This window comes from Borostomias antarcticus (assembly GCF_949987555.1).
Source record: "Borostomias antarcticus genome assembly, chromosome: 30".
Lineage (NCBI taxonomy): Eukaryota > Metazoa > Chordata > Actinopteri > Stomiiformes > Stomiidae > Borostomias > Borostomias antarcticus.
The window spans coordinates 353,606-374,412 of record NC_140263.1 but is presented as its reverse complement, the minus strand read 5'-3'; the positions used below and the strand labels follow the sequence as shown (position 1 = coordinate 374,412).

Here is a 20,807-nt window from a genome sequence, read left to right as displayed (position 1 = left end):
GCGTGACCATTTTTATGGCATTTTTTATGGATATTTTTGGAATTCCATATCCCTAAGCAACATCACATCAAATCGCCATTGGCTACTGTTAGATCTGTTCTCGCCCAACTTCAGTGACATGGACAAAATCTGATATTATGATAGGGTGGTATGTTATGTCATCAACGGCCGATATTAATCGGGAGTCTAGCAAAAATAAATCTATACGGGAAAACGATTTGTGGACTGGAGAGAAAAATGAGTAGTCCCTGCAGTTGGGTGTAAGAGTCTCCATATATCCACTAGATTTGAATTGTCTACCAGAGTATTTAAACGGATGCTAGAGCTGGATTGAAGTGTTTTAGAGAACTGTTTGTCCAGAAGAGGGTCCATTATACAATTAAAATCTCCGCCTATTACTATATTAGAGTCAGATAAATTCAGTATAGCATTGAAACCCTTCAGGAAAAAATTTGGTTCGTCGAAGTTGGGGCCATATACATTCACTAGTGTGACTGGTACCAAGTTCAAGGTATCGGATACAATGAGAAATCTCCCCTCAGGATCAGAAATTGTGGTCGAATGGATGAAGGGGGTATTCTTCCTAAACAGAATTGCCACACCTCTTGCGTTGGTACTAAAAGTGGCCTGATATATCTGGTCAATCCAACCGACCCTTAATTCATCCTTGAATTTACGTTTGATGTGTGTTTCTTGTAAGAATAATATGTCTGATGACATTGATTTTAAGTGCGAAAAAACCTTGGCACGTTTCATTATGTGACCCAGACCTTTAACATTCCAGCTCACCAACTTGTACCCTTTCCATGGTGCTTGAGATGCAGGCGTTCTATATGACATTGGTGGACGAGGTGCATCGTAAATAGAGGCCGCCAGAGAAAAACAGAAGAACAAACACAAAACTAACAAGAACCATTAACCCCACCCTAGCTACTAAGCAACTACCCCAAACGCAGTGCCCTAGCCAACTTTCAATCCAAGGGGAACCAGAGAGATCTGGTAGCATAGAGAGAACCTTTCTAACCTAGTCTAGCCTAGACTAGCTCCACGTATCAGTATAGTATAATAACAGACAACGTTCAGTCTAAGGACAGTTATTGTGTTGGAAAGACTGAACCAGTAGGCCAGGCCTGCCTTATAAAAAAAAAAAAAAAAAAAAAATTGCGGAAGAAAATGGGAGATAAAAAAAAAAAAACACAACACTTATAGTGTTATTAAGATAGCCTACATACTGTACGTTTCCGAGGGACATATTATATTTCAAACTTTCTCAACCAAAGCCTTCTGGAGATGTTATCTAGCCAACATAATAGTAGCCTACACAGAGACAGTTCAAACGATCTCAACTTATTCGAGACGTTACTTAGCTTATAGGAGAATAGACTGTAGCCAACAGCCTGTAACCCGACTGACCGACATGAGCACTTGTATGCAGTTCACTGAGAGTCACGTTGAGCGGCCAGGAAACGCTCCGCATCGGATGGATCTGTGAAAGTGCGGGTCCTGCCGTCGAGTGTTATCTTGAAGTGAGCTGGGTTGAGAAATCCGTAACATATCTTCGCCGTTTTGCATTTCTCTCGGACAGAGTCAAACTGCTTATGTTGGCGCATAGTCTCTTGTGTTAAGTCTGGGAAGAAGAAGATCCGTCGATTTTAGTAGAAATTGGGTGTTTCTCACTGGCCAGCTGCATTATGAGATCCCGAGATTGTGGATAGTGCAGTCGGATGATGAATGGCCTCGGTGGGGCGCCTTCCTTGGGCTTGGCAGTGAGAGATCTGTGGGCGCGGTCAACTTTAAAGTCCGTTCCGAAGTGCTCTTCGCCCAGCACTGTAGGTATCAACTCTGTGATGTACTCAGTGGGTCTGCCACCCTGGAGGCCCTCAGGGATTCCAACAATTCTGATGTTCTGGCGTCGGGATCTAGATTCCAGGTCATCAAGCTTTGTTTTCAGATATTTGTTGTCAGACACAAGGTTGTCGCAGATCCTCTCCAGCTCGTCAATCTTACTGTCGTGGCCACTGACCCCCGTTTCAAGTGACTGGAGGCATTCTCTGGTCTCCGTGCCCTCCGCTTGTATCTGCTGTATTTGGGTAGATAGGCTAGCGAATTTGTCATCCAAATTCTTCATAAGTTTGGTGATTGCCTCAAGCAGGTGGGATTGCGAGGGTTCCGTAGCCTCAGCCATACTCGTGGACGTAGGAGGGCAACACGTGGATTGTTCTGGGCTAGTGTTAGCTAGCCCGTTCGGTTCTTGTTCGTCTTGGCAGACAACTATCGGTTGATTCTTGGACTCTGGTTTCCCAGACTTACTAACTATACGTTTACGGGTCATTAGTGAAAGAAATGTTTGTTGGAAAGTGAAAATAAAGATCTGTCTAAGGTTAAATTTTGTGGAGCTACTGAACAACACGTCTACTCCATTCCGCGCCTAGCCACGCCCCCTAAATTTCTATTTATAACGCACATTTAAAACAACCAAGGTTAACCAAAGGGCTGTACAGCTCCAGAGCAACAGACACAGCACAGCATGCAACATAACACTACAATACAGCATACACAATAAGCAAAATAAAATACAGTTCAATACAGGGGCCATCGTGTGTCCAGCTCAACCTGAGTTGAAGGCCTGGGAGAACAGGAGAGTCTTTAAAGCCCCACTATGTTGTTGATTTCATCTTAAAATATCAGTTTCAAAGTCGATCTATTAGTGTGCTGGATTTTTATAGCGAGAACAGCACCTCTTCCATTCCCACAGAGGGGTCCGGCGGCCTGTACAGTATTTGCACTATGTAACTTCCGCGATCCGCGGTTTTTTCTCCCATGAACGTTCTGCTTTACCTTTAGCTCTCCTCTTCAAATTTGCCGGCAGACTCTGTTTTCCTCAGCTTGTCAGTTGTCAACAAATGCACGTGAAAGGTTTTAATAGGCGCGTCTCAGCGTTTTACAACAATGGTACTGTACTGCGGTTGTAATGGCTCTAATGGCCTTTAGGGGCCGCTTAAGTGCACAAAACTGGACCGCTACATAATGGGGCTTTAAAGAAGACTTAAAAATCTCTACAGTCTGGGCAGACCTAATGTGCCAGGGCAGACTGTTCCAGAGCCTAGGGGCTGCCGCCCCAAAGGCTCGGTCACCTTTAGTCTTCAGCCAAGTCTTTGAACAGCCAGCAGCAGCGGATTAGAGGATCTCAGCTCTCTAGCTGGGGCATGAAAGTGCAGGAGATCAGCAAGATACTGAGGTGCCAGTCCATTAAGAGCAACATCAAAATCTTGAAATCAATTCTAAATGCACTAGGGGCCAGTGGAGCGAGGCCGAGATTGGGGTGATGTGGTCGCGCTTTCGCTTGCCGGTAAGGAGACTTGTGCATTCTGCACAAGCTGCAGGCGACACATTAGTGACTGGTCAATGCCGACATACAAAGAATTACAATAATCAAGACAAGTGTTGATAAAAGCATGTATTACTCTAAGTCTTTGGGGGAGAGATAGCCCTTTACCTTGGCAAGAAGCCTTAGTTGGAAGAAGCTGGTTCTTATGACATAGCTAACCTGTTTGTCAAAGTGCTGTCAAGGTCACCCCAAGATTTGAACAACAGATATTTGGGGAGAAGGGGCCCAACAAACCAGTGGTACAATCTGAGGGGTCATGGCCAAACATAATCTCAGTCTTATTTTCATTAAGATTTAAAAAGTTCATGTCCATCCAGGATTTGACATCTCATAAACAGTCCAGCAGTGGTCGTACGGAGTCCTTGCCTTTTGATTTCAGGGGCAGATACTGTAGATCTGCACATCATCCGCAAAGCAGTGGAAAGAGATGCTATGTTTCCGGCAGCATGTAAATCTAATAATTCATTCATTCATCATTTTTCCCCTCCATATGAGTGGATACCACAGAAGTCAGGACAGCTGTCAAACTTTAAACTGAAACTTGCAGGCAGCACAATAAAAGATGCCTATATTTCTTGCTAAACAGGATTCTTCTACTCCACATTGTCCATCAAGTTCAGATGCCCCCATGTTTTTATGCAGTGTTTCCCAGAGCCTATTCTGAGAAAATCTCCTCAACTGTGCATACAGTAGACCACCGTACCTGGAGAACTGACTGTACACCAGGTTCATAGACCACCGTACCTGGAGAACTGACTGTACACCAGGTTCATAGACCACCGTACCTGGAGAACTGACTGTACACCAGGTTCATAGACCACCGTACCTGGAGAACTGACCGTACACCAGGTACATAGACCACCGTACCTGGAGAACTGACTGTACACCAGGTTCATAGACCACCGTACCTGGAGAACTGACTGTACACCAGGTTCATAGACCACCATACCTGGAGAACTGACTGTACACCAGGTTCATAGACCACCGTACCTGGAGAACTGACTGTACACCAGGTACATAGACCACCGTACCTGGAGAACTGACTGTACACCAGGTTCATAGACCACCGTACCTGGAGAACTGACTGTACACCAGGTACATAGACCATCACTATGTATTCTCTTTAACACATGTCAATATTGTGTGTTTGTGTTCTAGGGTGTGACCCACATTGGCTACACAGACCTGCCAAGTCGGCTGCCGACCCAGTCCAGCACGCTGTACTCCAACAACGTGATCAAGCTGATCAGAGCCATCTCCCCGGACAAGGACAACTTCTACTTGGACGTGAAGGAGGAATTTGACTACGGCACCATGGACCATGTGGTACGAGGGTCCGTCGTCATGCAGGTAGGTAATGCCAAGGTCTCGTGTGAACACACTCGTACACGCGTGTCACGCCAGAGTCTCGGAACGTAGAGCGGGTCGTCCAATGACCGTAGGGTCGGCGGTTTGAATCCCGGCTCCTCCTGTCCACATGTCGAAGTGTCCTTAGGCAAGACACTGAACCTCAAATTGCTCCCAATGAGCAGGCCTTGCATGGTATCTATTGCCATTGGTGTGTGAATGTGTGTGTGAATGTGAATGAGAGGCCTTCATTGTAAAGCACTTTCGATTTAAGGGCTATAGAAGTGCAGTCCTTTGACCACTCACCATAAATAGTTTTGAACCTGTTGAAGAAGCGCACAGAATATAAGGAATGCAGACGTTAGTTTGCGTTGTGCAACCTGCAGCAAAGATAGAATGCAAGTCTGTGTGTTGTATTCAGATTGTAGTATGTGTGTGTAACCAAGTGAATCAGAGTCCTAGTAAGTTGTTGGTTCAACTCACTCCCCCAGTATAAATACTTTCCACCCACGCCGATGGAGAGCTAGCTTTTCATTAGCCTAGCTGGCCAAAACGGGTTCTGTCCCGTGGGAGACCCGGGTTCAAATCCCGCCCTGGGCTTTCTGAAACGTATGGCTTACAGGACTGGGCCGGTCTATGGTCATGCAGTTAGAGTAAGGTCAGAGGTCAGAGGCGCCCCGGTAGCTCAATGGGCCGGGCAAGTAGTACCACATAAAGGCTGGTCCTTACCGCAGTAGCATGGGTTTGAATCTGGCCCACGCCCTTTGCAGCATGTCTTCCCCTCTCTCTCTCTCTCTCTCTCTCTCTCTCTCTCTCTCTCTCTCTCTCTCTCTCTCTCTCTCTCTCTCTCTCTCACTCTCTCTTACTCTCTCACTCTCTCTCTCTCTCTCTCCCACCTTTCCTGTCTGTCCTTGCACTGTCCTGTCCCAATAAACCAGAAACACCCTAAAAAAAACGCTAATTTAGATAGATCATACATGTACACATGCCCACAGTCTCACCTTCGCGCGGGAGGGTTCTTAACACCCTGGGTCTGGCGTGTCTGACGGCCTCGCGAGATCGCCCCTGATCGCGTGCTAGCAATCTGTTCCTGCATGACCAACCATCTGGCGTGCGGGGCTACTCAGCCGGTTAAATAACGGTTAAACGAAAGTGAAATATGGTGCGGTTTGTGACCTCCTCACAGCTGTTCTCATTTATCCTCCACCCCTCTTTCTGGTCTCGCAGGTGAGCTGGGGTAATCGGGCCTTTCCTCAGCCCGAACGACGCACGTACACACACACAAACACACGTACACTGCCTCAGCATGGCTAGACAGGCGATGATATATGTGCTCTGTGTGCCATGGCGTTTGGCTGGTGAAACCACACCTGTTGGTTGATTATGAGCAATGCTGTAAACATGATCCGCTAGGTGTTGGCCAAGCCCGACGTCCTGATGTTCTCTACTGTAACATAACCACTCTCAGATTTAACATCTCTTTGATGTCAGGGTGGAATACCTGGTTTGATTTTACTGTAGTCTGATATTTTTATTTTTGGATGGTTGATGATCTCCTCCTCCTCCTCTAATCCTTTCAACTCCCCTGTCCTCCTCTCCTCTCCTTTCTCCACTCCTCTCTCTATCTCTCCTCTCTCCTTCTCTCTCTATCCTCTTACCTCCTCTTTCCTCTCTCCTCTCCTCTCTCCATCTATCCTCTTCTCTCCATCTATCCTCTTCTCTCCTCTCCCCCTCTCTCCTCTCCAGAATGGGAGGAACCTGTTTCCAGCCCCCCAGCCCAACAACGTTCCCGTGGCCGCCCCCCCCAAGCCCAAGACTGACCATGACCTGAAGAAGGAGAAGGCAGCAGCCGTGACGCCCTTCGGAGCCACCCTCACCTCCGCCGGCATGTACACTGGAGGTAAGACACACGCACACTACATGCACGCACACTACACGCACGCACACACACACACAAACTACACACACACCCTCTCTCTCACATACACACACACACACACACTAAACACCCTCACCCTAGTCCTACACTTCCCGTCCAGTGGTATGTACCATGTACAGATTTGAGTCTCTCTCCCCCCCAGGTCTAGCCACCCTGGTGGGTCTGGGGCTGGCCGCCCCCAACGCTGCCTTCTCCCAGATGGTGACCATCTTTGGCTTGGCGGGCATCGTGGGGTACCACACCGTGTGGGGGGTGTCCTCCGCACTACACTCGCCCCTCATGTCCGTCACAAATGCCATCTCAGGTACAGATGTGGGAAGTCATAAATGTCCCATGCTGCAGCATTTCACCTTCGCAGTATTTGGCATGGAAATCCCGTTGGAAATTTCGTGGGATTTCAGACGGGTGTTATTTCGTTTTAGTGAAAGGTGGCGTCTTTGAGTAGATATAGCAGGCTGGGCTCAGTGTTTTTTTTCCTATAGTCTTTGAATGAAGCATCATTACATTTCACATTCTTTAATTGAAATGCTCTGTTGTAAAGCACTTTGAGATTAATTTATCTGTATGAAAGGTGCTATACAAACAATGTTTAATTGTTATTATTACCTTGTTCTCAAACACATTTTTTCTCCATCTGGATGTAATTTAATTATTACCAACACATACGAGGTGCGACCGAAAGTCCCCGGATTGTGTCAGCCACGCTCATGCCTCTATTTGAATTGCACGATTTTTTGGGGGGTGCGCTTTCAAAGCATGCCCTGATGGGAGGTTTCACAGTACCAGAAGGGCACTGAGCAGTGGCATATTTATATGTAAAAAAACATACAGGAAAACTACAGTAGCCTAGGCTACTGATGTTTTTTAACACGTCAACAAAGGCCAATCATTTGAGAGCGAGCGAATAAGAGGACACTATTTAGGCCGAAACCACCAAGCTTTTAGGGACACACTAAATAAACTACAGAGCCATTATATGACAACAATAGCCAAGCACCACGAAGAGGAATGACAGGACGATAAAATACACCCCCTTAGGGCACAGCACTCAAAAGCCTACTCCCCTACTTCACTAGTCAGTGTTTAGGCTACTAGGCTACTATAGGCCTATTAGCCCACCGCTCCAGGAAGCAAGGTTCACGCTCTCGGGTGCTGATTAAATCTAGACAAAGCAAAACGCACAGCCATAACAACTGGTAATTAATCACAAAAGACCAACCTTATATCGTAACCCAAACTCGTTTAATCCACTTCATTTTGGAATCAACATACTTATAGCGCCACCTACTGGTGAAACAGGAAGTCCTCATAACTCCTACATACGTTATCTGATTTACTCCAAATTGCTCACGCTTGATGAAGGTCACGTCCTGAACACATCTGTAGGTCAGTATTGAATCATACTTGTAGCGCCGCCTACAGGTCAAGCAGGAAGTCATCATAACTCCTACATACATTGTCCTATTTACACAACATTTCTCACGCTCCATCAAGGTACCGTCCTGAACACATCTATGCGTCGGTGTTGAGTCACGCTTAGAGCGCCACCTACTGGTGACAGGAAGTTTCTCTCAGTACTGGACACCGTAATAGCACACCCTTTAACGGCACCGTACCCCGACACGCGTGGGGTGCGAGGGCCCGCTCACTGCTGCTCGCAGCCCTAGTTTAAAGTGTTTTGATGGAGTTTCATTTTTTTCCATGCATACATACAAACAAGACAAAAAGTAAATTATTATGTTATTATTTATTCATATTCATTGTTTGGGAAGACACATGTATACCTTAGTTACAACTAGTCTATTATCTACTATGCATTTTTCCTACATTGACAGAAATAAAGTGTCATATGTGCGGGAGGTTTGTGTAACTGGGATCCAGGACTGCACAGACGGACACTAGGGGGTGTCCCTCTGGTGGCCGTGCTGGTAAGCATCCTGCTGCGTTGTTCTTTCACAATTAGGCAGAAATACTTTCACTTCCATTGTATACAGTCTATGAGGAACAAATGTAGGCTACAAACTGTATTTAGTTGCAGCAGGGAAATGCACGCACATCCAAGAGTAAGACGTAGCAGGTGCTCGACCAAAAAATATAACTGATCCGCACACTGAATAGCTTGAGGCACAACGTTTGGCGCAGCGTGGCCTTCGTCAGGTGCAACTATGCCGGCCGAAACATTGTACCTTATTAAAATCACTGGCCGCTATTTAAACAGTTTGCAGAACTACAGACTGTTTTTAAACATCTGAGTCAGCTGGATTGATCATGATAATCCAGTTGTTAATAAACAATAACAATAAACAATTACAAACCTCTCTGCTTTTACTAGACTTTGAACCCCCCAAAACCAAAACAACATTTGTTGCAGTAGCGGGAAGCTGTCGGTAGGGGGCGCTGCCACACCCACTCTTGCTTCTCTACTCCTCCTCCTCCTCCCTCGGACCAGTTTCCCATGTAGGCCACCTCTTTTTTACCTCTGTGTTAACATGCAGGTTATAGAGGTGTGTCTCTGTCTGTGTGTGTGTGTGTTCTCTTTGATTGTTAATAGAGGAATAGGAAGTGCTGTGCTGGCTGTGTGAACTTTGGCACTCTGGGGGCTTGTGTTAAGACCACACACACACACATGCACACTGTGTGTGTAATGACCCTGTCTGTAGCTGTTATCCCCCAATTTTCCCAGACAGCGACATCACAGCAGCATGCTGGGATATCCAGCAGTGCCTTAGCAGACTGGACCTACTGCACACTTCCTGGTAGCCTTGTTAATTTGGTATACCACTCGCCCTGTCTGTCTGTCTCTCCGTCTGTCTGTGTGCGTGTGAGTGTGTGTGTGTGTGTGTGTGTGTGTGTGTGTGTGTGTGTGTGTGTGTGTGTGTGTGTGTGTGTGTGTGTGTGTGTGTGTGCGTGTGCGTGTGTGTGTGCGTGCGTGTCTGTGCATGTCTGTCTGACCCCATCCATCTCTGTCTGGACTGGATGTTAATCCCATGTCAGCCAAGGTGTCTAGATATATATCACCCTAACCATCACTGCTGTCTCCCAGAGAGAGACCAGCCCAGCCCCTAACCATCACTGCTGTCTCCCAGAGAGAGACCAGCCCCTAACCATCACTGCTGTCTCCCAGAGAGAGACCAGCCCAGCCCCTAACCATCACTGCTCTCTCCCAGAGAGACCAGCCCCTAACCATCCTGCTGTCTCCCAGAGAGAGACCAGGCCAGCCCCTAACCATCACTGCTGTCTCCCAGAGAGAGACCAGCCCCTAACCATCCTGCTGTCTCCCAGAGAGACCAGCCCCTAACCATCACTGCTGTCTCCCAGAGAGACCAGCCCCTAACCATCACTGCTGTCTCCCAGAGAGACCAGCCCCTAACCATCACTGCTGTCTCCCAGAGAGAGACCAGCCCTGCCCCTAACCATCACTGCTGTCTCCCAGAGAGACCAGCCCAGCCCCTAACCATCACTGCTCTCTCCCAGAGAGAGACCAGCCCTGCCCCTAACCATCACTGCTGTCTCCCAGAGAGACCAGCCCAGCCCCTAACCATCACTGCTGTCTCCCAGAGAGAGACCGGGAGAGAGACAGGTCTCTCTGTCCTGCTGCTCTGGGAGTGGTCAGGCTGTGGGCCCTGCTCTGGGAGGGTCAGGCTGTGGGCCCTGCTCTGGGAGGGTCAGGCTGTGGGCCCTGCTCTGGGAGGGTCAGGCTGTGGGCCCTGCTCTGGGAGTGGTCAGGCTGGAGGCCCTGCTCTGGGAGGGGTCAGGCTGGAGGCCCTGCTCTGGGAGGGGTCAGGCTGGAGGCCCTGCTCTGGGAGTGGTCAGGCTGTGGGCCCTGCTCTGGGAGTGGTCAGGCTGGAGGCCCTGCTCTGGGAGTGGTCAGGCTGGAGGCCCTGCTCTGGGAGTGGTCAGGCTGGAGGCCCTGCTCTGGGAGTGGTCAGGCTGGAGGCCCTGCTCTGGGAGGGTCAGGCTGTGGGCCCTGCTCTGGGAGTGGTCAGGCTGTGGGCCCTGCTCTGGGAGTGGTCAGGCTGGAGGCCCTGCTCTGGGAGTGGTCAGGCTGGAGGCCCTGCTCTGGGAGTGGTCAGGCTGGAGGCCCTGCTCTGGGAGTGGTCAGGCTGGAGGCCCTGCTCTGGGAGGGTCAGGCTGGAGGCCCTGCTCTGGGAGGGTCAGGCTGGAGGCCCTGCTCTGGGAGTGGTCAGGCTCTAGGCCCTGCATACCCGGCCTGGTCCAAACCATTCTGCTGGGCAGACAGACACACTGGGCCAGAAGAACACTTCTAGCAGAGCCAGTACTATTAAAGCTAGGACGGTGTGTGTGTGTGAGTAGTGTGTGTGTGTGTGTGTGTGTGTGTGTGTGTGTGTGTGTGTGTGTGTGTGTGTGTGTGTGTGTGGTGTGTGTGTGTGGTGTGTGTGGTGTGTGTGGTGTGTGTGGTGTGTGTGGTGTGTGTGTGTGTGTGTGTGTGTGTGTGTGTGTGTGTGTGTGTGCGTGCGTGCGTGCGTGCGTCACGTCAGTGTCCGCTAGCAGCTCTTTCATCTACCTGAGAAGACAGGAGGATCACAGGAGGCTAGCAGCTGCTTTCTGGCTGTAACCCTCAATGAACTCTCACACACACTCTCACACACACACACACACACACACACACACACACACACAGACAAAGGCCATGTGGAGAGTCTTACATGAGGTCAGTGACATTTATCCTGAGTGTGTCACAGTATGTCACACAGTGTGTGTGCGTGCGTGCGTGTGCGTGCGTGTGTGTGTGGTCATTTATCATTATCCATTGGCTGACTATCTGTCCTTCCAGTCACTGCCGGGTGAGATTGTGAAATGTGTGTGTATGATCTGTGCCCCCTCCCTCTTGTAGCTTGGTACTGTGTGTGTCAGCAGCAGAACATCCAAGGGTTCACTCTCCACTCCGACACCTAGTACTGCAGGCCTGATGACAAGCTCTAGATGGGGCGGCTGTAGCTCAGTTGGTAGAGCGGGTCGTTCAATGATCAAAGGGTCAGTGGTTCGAATCCCAGCTCCGACTGTCCACATGTCGAAGTGTCCTTGAGCAAGACACCTAACCCCAAATTGCTCCCAATGAGCAGGTTAGCACCTTGCATGGCAGCTACCGCCATTGGTGTGTGAATGTGTGTGTGAATGAGAGGCCATTGAAAAGCGCTTTGAGTGTCGCTAAGATGGAAAAGCGCTATATAAGTGCAGTCCATTTACCATTTACCATCTAGATGGACTAGGGCTGGTAGGATAGGCTCTCTAGATGGACTAGGGTTGTTAGGACAGCCTCTAGATGGACTAGGGTTGTTAGGACAGGCTCTCTAGATGGACTAGGGTTGTTAGGACAGCCTCTAGATGGACTAGGGTTGTTAGGACAGGCTCTAGGTGGACTAGAGTTGTTAGGACAGGCTCTAGGTGGACTAGAGTTGTTAGGACAGGCTATAGTCCAGGTTAACCCAGTTCAAATTTTTGTTATGATACACCTCAGGAAAACATGTCATTAACCACCCAGCCAAATCTGAGTGATTAAAAATGTCGCTAAGTATATAAAATAAGGCTTCAAAATCGGTTAAAAATCAGCAGCATTCTCTGGTCTGAGACTGTGGGGGCGTGTCTGCTGAAGGCACCGAAGCCACACCCAATTGCGTGGGGAGGGGGTGTGGAGGGAAGAACCTGTCAAATAGTACCGTTCTCTGGTCTGCATATTGTCACACTGGCAAGCCGTCTCTTTTGTGGTAGGAAGGCACAGCTTTGTGAAAACAGAGAGGAGTTGAAATTACACTTGTCTAATGAGTCAAACGCACAGATGCTTCCTCCTAACCTACCTCCTGACAAACAACACAGGTAAAACTGTAGCTACTCTATACCAACGCGCCAGTGTTACTGCCCTTAGATGCAAAATACAAAAACAGGCAACGAGGAATGTATGAGTCTGTCCCTATTTTCTCCCTGCCCCCTCCGGACCCATTCCTATCCCTCCCAGGCGATCCTGTCGTCCCTTGGGATCAATGGAAAAAGTTGTTTAAAATGTACCTTTTACTCACTGGCTTGAACAGCGCTGATAGCGCGAAGAAGCGTACACTACCGGAGTTGATAATGGGGACAGACTCATCCACTCTCGTTGGCAATGTTATGTGTGAGAATAACGAGCACTCGGCTTCAACTTTCCCTCTCATATCCAACAGAACTGGAATGTTCAGCCAGTAGCCGCCGAGCACTGCTTCACTGGGAGAGGGTGCGTCTTTCTCCAGCTGCAGCTGGTCTACCTAACCACCCCCCTTGCTCCCGCCTCCCGGTCTCCCGCTGGTCTACCTAACCATCCCCCTCACTCCCGCCTCCCGGTCTCCTAACCATCCCCCTCGCTCCCGCCTCCCGGTCTCCCGCTGGTCTCCCTAACCATCCCCCTCGCTCCCGCCTCCCGGTCTCCCGCTGGTCTCCCTAACCATCCCCCTCGCTCCCGCCTCCCGGTCTCCCGCTGGTCTACCTAACCATCCCCCTCGCTCCCGCCTCCCGGTCTCCCGCTGGTCTCCCTAACCATCCCCCTCGCTCCCGCCTCCCGGTCTCCCGCTGGTCTACCTAACCATCCCCCTCGCTCCCGCCTCCCGGTCTCCCGCTGGTATACCTAACCATCCCCCTCGCTCCCGCCTCCCGGTCTCCCGCTGGTCTCCCTAACCATCCCCCTCGCTCCCGCCTCCCGGTCTCCCGCTGGTCTACCTAACCATAAGTTAACGCTTATAGTCATAATATATCATCCGTAACGTTTTTTGGTGGGTGGTCGCCTGGTCGGTGCTGCTAGCTATGTTAGCTAGACTAAGGTTATATACACACTCCCATCTGCAACAAGCTACATAGCTAATGTTAGCTACAATTACATTGTGCCGATTCGCACAATGTAAGTATCTAAGCTGTGTGACTTATAGTTTTCATGGTATGACGATTTGTTCGGTACGTTGAGCTACAGAAACCATTCAACTATCAAAATGTTCAGCTCTTTAAGGTCATTGTGAGACATATTTCAGATTTTTTATATCTTTTATACTTTTGAAAATATTAAGCTTTTTCAATATTTTTTTTTAAATGGAAGTCTATGGGCGGACCTTGAAATCCTCGTCAGATTTGAAACCTATCTCCTCCTTCATTCTTTGGGCTAGAAAGCTCATTCAAAGTTTAAAATGTTCAGGACCTTTAGCTGAGTAAATGATCTATTCAGATTTTAAAAATTCCTCATAGTTTTTATTGTTTTGGACCTTTTTTGACATTGAAGTGGATGTGTGGAATGTTCAGTTTTTAGAGTGTGGCCGTCTGTTTTTTGAAAACATCTACACGTTTTGTAAACTGCTGTCGCTCCTACAGTTTTAGCAGCTCATACACACATTATACATTAAAACATTCACACAACTGTGCTGATTCGTACAATGTAAGTATCTAAGCCGTGTGACTTATAGTTTTCGCTGTATGATGATTTGTTCGGCAACTGCGCTCTCCATGGAAACGTATGGGCCCACACTCTGACTTTTGAGCTGCTAATTTTGCATTTTTACCCTTTTTCTAACTTGTTGCCATGCCTACAGTTTTTAAGCTACACGGACAATTATATATACAAATGTTCAGCAAGTTCTCAGGATTCCTCTGATGTCAATAGCTAAGCTGTAGCCTTTATACTTTTTGAGAGAGAGCTGTCTGAAGCCGGCATGCCTTTCCATTGAAGTGAATGAAGAGCAGCTCAAGCTGTCAGTTGGCAGTTGGAATTTGGGGACATAAGCAGGCTCTCTTAAAGGTACAGGCACCGTTTTATGACACTGGTAGCATTTACATTCATTCATTCCTTCCTTCATTCATTCCTTCCTTCCTTCCTTCCTTCCTTCCTTCCTTCCTTCCTTCCTTCCTTCATACCTTCCTTATATTCAAAGAAATATTCAGAATGACACTCTTTCAGGCTGTTAACTCAGCTCAACTCAACCTTTTCTACTCTTTCAGCTATTGAACTCAAAACTGAGTTATGATGAGTGGTCTAATCTATTTTTGAGTGTAGTACTAGCAGTACAAACAGTAACAACAGTACAGTAACAAACACCTACTGTTACTCACTGCTACTGCTTCTCACCTCAACTTCCATACAACACCTCCACAGCTACTGCTCAGCCGCGGAGTGGGCTATAGACACACGGTCTCAAATGAGGGGTGCATGGGGATGGCCTGGCAATCACTGACCTGCCCCCCACAACCTCTGACCTGAGGGGGCGGAGTCTCGCCACTATCCACGCCACTGTCCACGCCACCGTCCCCACATCTCAGCCCCTGAGTGAGCTACAGACACACTGTCTTCACTGGTGGGTGCATGGAGATTGCCCGGATGGCAGTGCACTGCCCCTGACCTGCTCCAACCGGAAGGGGCGGAGTCTCGCCATCACGCCACTACCACGCCACGGACCTCACAACACAGCCTCTGAGGTGGCTAGAGACACACGGTCTTCACTGGTGAAGGCAGGTGGGTAGCCCGGCATGGCCTACACTGTCCATGACCGGCTCTGACCCAAGGGGGTGGAGTCTCGCCACCACGCCATTGAACACGCCACAGACACCACAACTCAGCCCTTGGATGTGCTAGAGACGCATGGTCTTCACGGGTGGGTGCATGGAGATTGCAAAGAGGTCACTGTACTGTCCCCGATGGGTTGTGACCCAAGGAGGCAGAGTCTCGCCAACATGCCACTATCCACGCCACAGACCCCACAACTCAGCCCCTGAGTGAGCTAGAGACACATGGTCTTCACCCGTGGGTGCAAGGAGATTGCCCGGAGGTCAATGCCTTCAAGCTAAAGGCTCAGTTCAAGGCTTAAACTACCCAGGTTGAAAAGTTTAAAAGTATTTAAGTTCTTAGCTTCTTTAGGTAATGCAGTTCCAATTCAGCCAGTTTCATATTTCAGCTAAGCTTCCAGGTTTTCCAGCTTACAAGCTTTTTAGCAATACATTCCATCATTTATTTCATGTTTCAGCTTTGGCAGTATTACAGTTTATCTTTCAGCTTTTGTAGCAATAGTTAAGTTTTTAGCTTCTTTAGGCAATGCACTTCAGCTTCCAATTCTGCCAGTTTCACATTCCAGCTAAGCTTCAGTTTGATACCCCTGCTCTAGATGGACTAGGGTTGGTAGGACAGGCTCTAGATGGACTAGGGTTGTTAGGACAGGCTCTAGATGGACTAGGGCTGGTAGGACAGGCTCTAGATGGACTAGGGTTGGTAGGACAGGCTCTCTAGATGGACTAGGGCAGGTAGGACAGGCTCTCTAGATGGACTAGGGTTGGTAGGACAGGCTCTAGATGGACTAGGGTTGGTAGGACAGGCTCTAGATGGACTAGGGCTGGTAGGACAGGCTCTAGATGGACTAGGGTTGGTAGGACAGGCTCTCTAGATGGACTAGGGCAGGTAGGACAGGCTCTCTAGATGGACTAGGGTTGGTAGGACAGGCTCTAGATGGACTAGGGTTGTTAGGACAGGCTCTCTAGATGGACTAGGGTTGTTAGGACAGGCTCTCTAGATGGACTAGGGTTGTAAGGACAGGCTATAGATGGACTAGGGTTGTTAGAACAGGCTCTCTAGATGGACTAGGGCTGTTAGGACAGGCTCTAGATGCACTAGGGCTGTTAATGAGAGGGGGTGGAGAGGAGAGGGGGTGGAGAGGAGAGGGGGTTAGCATTAAGAACGGGATTGAGAGAGAGAGGAGCAGGGCAGAAAGAGAGGGAGAGGGGGAGTGAGTTCGGTGACAGGGAGAGAGGGAGAAAGAAGGGGCATAGGGAGAGGAGAATGGATAGAGTGAAGAAGGAGTGGGGAGAGAAGGAGGAGAGAGAGAAGGAGAGGAGTAATCTGTCTAGTGTACCCTGTGACAGGGAGGTAGCTAGCTTGCTCCTCTGGTGTTCCTGCTCGCGTGTGTGTGTGAGACCAACCCTGCAAGAGAGGGGCAGGAAACACACACACCAGAGTGATTGTGTGTCTAGTTTGTCGGCTGCCTGGTAGCCATTACTGAGCTGATGTTATCAGACTTCCCCCAACCTGGCAACACACACACACACACTTTTTCTTGACAATGAGAAATACGAATTCTGTCTTGATATGTTTTGGCGTGTGTGTGTGTGTGTGTGTGTGTTCCAGGCCTGACTGCTGTGGGGGGTCTGTCTCTAATGGGAGGTGGCTACGCCCCCACCTCCACCGCCGAGACCCTCGCTGTCCTGGCTGCTTTCATCTCCTCCGTCAACATTGCTGGTGAGTGGCTCCCATCACACACATACACACACACACACACATGTACGCGCGCACACACAGTCAGCTTGTTAACTTGGTGACCCACCCTTCTGGTCTTCCAGTAAACATGCTCTCACACACACACACACACACACACAACCACACACACACACTCACCTGGATAACTTGGTGGATGACCCTGCTTTCCAGTAAGCCCACCCTAGTCTAGTCCTGCTGAGAATGTCCTGCTACCTTTATTATCCAAATGAACACGAATAAAGCTGACTTTGACTTTGAGCTAGAGAGAGAGACAGACACACAGACCGAGAGAGAGACAGACAGGAAGAGAGAGAGACAGACAGGAAGAGAGAGAGACACACAGACCGAGAGAGAGACAGACAGACCGAGAGAGAGACACACAGACCAAGAGAGAGACAGACAGGAAGAGAGAGAGACAGACGGGAAGAGAGAGAGACAGACAGACCGAGAGAGAGACAGACAGGAAGAGAGAGAGACAGACGGGAAGAGAGAGAGACAGACAGACCGAGAGAGAGACAGACAGGAAGAGAGAGAGACAGACAGACCGAGAGAGAGACAGACAGACCGAGAGAGAGACAGACAGGAAGAGAGAGAGACAGACAGACCGAGAGAGAGACAGACAGACCGAGAGAGAGACAGACAGACCGAGAGAGAGACAGACTGAAAGAGAGAGAGGGGGAGAGAGACAGACAGGAAGAGAGAGAGACAGACAGGAAGAGAGAGAGACAGACAGACCGAGAGAGAGACAGACAGACCGAGAGAGAGGGGGAGAGAGACAGAGAGAGAGAGAGAGAGACAGACAGGAAGAGAGAGAGGGGGAGAGAGACAGAGAGAGAGACAGACTGAAAGAGAGAGAGACAGACAGGAAGAGAGAGAGGGGGAGAGAGACAGAGAGAGAGACAGACTGAAAGAGAGAGAGACAGACAGGAAGAGAGAGAGGGGGAGAGAGACAGAGAGAGAGACAGACTGAAAGAGAGAGAGACAGACAGGAAGAGAGAGAGGGGGAGAGAGACAGAGAGAGAGACAGACTGAAAGAGAGAGAGACAGACTGAAAGAGAGAGGGGGAGAGAGACAGAGACAGAGAGAGACCACGCTCAGCTGTGCCCCAGACGTGTGTCACGTTCAGGGGTCAGGGTCAGGGTCAGCGTCTCTTGACCCCGAGGTGTCGGTGTGACTGAGTGTGCTCGGAACGGGCCAGGACACCCAGCGAGGTCAGAGGTCATGGCTGGGCTACCCAGCCCGCTCTAACCACATGCTGGCCCCTCCAGATCATTACTGTAACAACCAACCAGAGCGTCCTCAGATCTCCCAGCGACAGGCTCGCCAAATAGACATGCTGAAATATGACTGCTTATAGAAATATACTTTTCTTTTAAAGAGCAAGTGTTTCATTTCACTTTTACTGTCTCTGGGTCTGCTTCCACACGTAACGCCTCTCTCCATGCCCCGGACCGCAATACCCATAAACCCTTAGGAGCAGGAGGACATTCCACCGTCGTCTGGGTTTTTCCGAAGGCCCTTCTTCAAAAATGTTGACTTTATTGTCCAAACGAACACACCACAATGTACTCTACCATTGACTTTCAATAAACCAACCCTGAAATTTATAATTTCCTCTCCCTCACTCTCTCTCTCTTTATCTCTCTCTTCTCTCTCTCTCTCGCTGTCTCTTTCTCTCTCCTCACTCTCTCTGTCTCTTTCTCTCCGTCTCTTTCTGTCTCTGTCTCTCTCTCTATCCCGCCCCCCCCCCCCCCCCCCCCCCCCCAGTTGTGGTTTGACCTCGACCACCACACTCTTCTGTGTTTCCACCGTTATATACACAGAGACACAGACAGAGAGAGAGAGAGACGCAGAGACAGAGAGAGAGACGCAGAGAGACAGAGAGAGAGACGCAGAGAGACAGAGAGAGAGAGAGAGAGACGCAGAGAGACAGAGAGAGAGAGAGACGCAGAGACAGAGAGAGAGACGCAGAGAGACAGAGCGAGAGAGAGACGCAGAGACAGAGAGAGAGACGCAGAGAGACAGAGAGAGAGAGAGAGAGACGCAGAGAGACAGAGCGAGAGAGAGACGCAGAGACAGAGAGAGAGACGCAGAGCGACAGAGAGAGAGAGAGAGAGACGCAGAGAGACAGAGAGAGAGACGCAGAGACAGAGAGAGAGACGCAGAGAGACAGAGAGAGAGAGAGACGCAGAGACAGAGCGAGAGAGAGACGCAGAGACAGAGAGAGAGAGAGAGACGCAGAGAGACAGAGCGAGAGAGAGACGCAGAGACAGAGAGAGAGAGAGACGCAGAGAGACAGAGAGAGAGAGAGACGCAGAGAGAGAGAGAGACGCAGAGAGACAGAGAGAGAGAGAGACAGAGAGAGAGAGAGACGCAGAGAGTCAGAGCGAGAGAGAGACGCAGAGAGTCAGAGAGAGAGAGAGACGCAGAGAGACAGAGAGAGAGAGAGAGACGCAGAGACAGAGAGAGAGAGAGACGCAGAGAGTCAGAGCGAGAGAGAGACGCAGAGAGTCAGAGCGAGAGAGAGACGCAGAGAGTCAGAGAGAGAGAGAGACGCAGAGAGACAGAGAGAGAGACGCAGAGAGACAGAGAGAGAGAGAGACGCAGAGAGACAGAGAGAGAGACGCAGAGAGACAGAGAGAGAGAGAGACGCAGAGAGAGAGAGAGACGCAGAGACAGAGAGAGAGAGAGACGCAGAGACAGAGAGAGAGAGAGACGCAGCGAGACAGAGCGAGAGAGAGACGCAGAGAGACAGAGAGAGAGAGAGACGCAGAGAGACAGAGCGAGAGAGAGACGCAGAGACAGAGAGAGAGAGAGACGCAGCGAGACAGAGCGAGAGAGAGACGCAGAGACAGAGCGAGAGAGAGAGAGAGAGACAGAGCGAGAGAGAGACGCAGAGAGACAGAGCGAGAGAGAGACGCAGAGACAGAGAGAGAGACGCAGAGAGATAGACAGAGAGAGAGACGCAGAGAGACAGAGAGAGAGACGCAGAGACAGAGAGAGAGAGAGACGCAGAGACAGAGAGAGAGAGAGACGCAGAGACAGAGAGAGAGAGAGAGACGCAGAGAGACAGAGAGAGACGCAGAGAGACAGAGAGAGAGAGAGACGCAGAGACAGAGAGAGAGAGAGACGCAGAGAGACAGAGAGAGAGAGAGACGCAGAGAGACAGACAGAGAGAGAGACGCAGAGAGACAGAGCGAGAGACGCAGAGAGACAGAGCGAGAGAGAGACGCAGAGAGACAGAGAGAGAGAGAGACGCAGAGAGACAGGGAGAGAGAGAGACGCAGAGAGACAGAGAGAGAGAGAGACGCAGAGACAGAGAGAGAGAGAGACGCAGAGACAGAGAGAGAGAGAGACGCAGAGACAGAGAGAGAGAGAGACGCAGAGACAGAGACAGAGAGAGAGAGAGACGCAGAGAGACAGAGCGAGAGAGAGACGCAGAGACAGAGAGAGAGACGCAGAGACAGAGAGAGAGACAGAGAGAGAGAGAGACGCAGAGAGACAGAGAGAGAGATGCAGAGAGACAGAGAGAGAGACGCAGAGAGACAGAGAGAGAGATGCAGAGAGACAGAGAGAGAGACGCAGAGACAGAGACAGAGAGAGAGAGAGACAGAGAGAGAGAGAGACGCAGAGACAGAGAGAGAGAGAGACGCAGAGACAGACAGAGAGAGAGACGCAGAGACAGAGAGAGAGAGAGACGCAGAGACAGAGAGAGAGAGAGACGCAGAGACAGACAGAGAGAGAGACGCAGAGACAGAGAGAGAGAGAGACGCAGAGACAGAGAGAGAGAGAGACGCAGAGAGACAGAGAGAGAGAGAGACGCAGAGAGACAGAGCGAGAGAGAGACGCAGAGAGACAGAGAGAGA

At 49.8% G+C, this 20,807-nt stretch overlaps 1 protein-coding gene across 1 annotated transcript in view; it reads left to right on the top strand.

Moving 5' to 3' along the window:
• The window catches only part of LOC311327041 (NAD(P) transhydrogenase, mitochondrial-like), an 87,015-nt gene that overhangs the window by 46,610 nt on the left and 19,598 nt on the right, over window positions 1-20,807 (top strand). Inside the window, exons 9-12 of the mRNA XM_084460053.1 lie at window positions 4,547-4,738; window positions 6,482-6,635; window positions 6,817-6,978; window positions 16,813-16,923. Of these exons, the coding sequence (XP_084316179.1) occupies window positions 4,547-4,738; window positions 6,482-6,635; window positions 6,817-6,978; window positions 16,813-16,923 (619 nt within the window). The remainder of the gene's footprint in view (window positions 1-4,546; window positions 4,739-6,481; window positions 6,636-6,816; window positions 6,979-16,812; window positions 16,924-20,807) is intronic.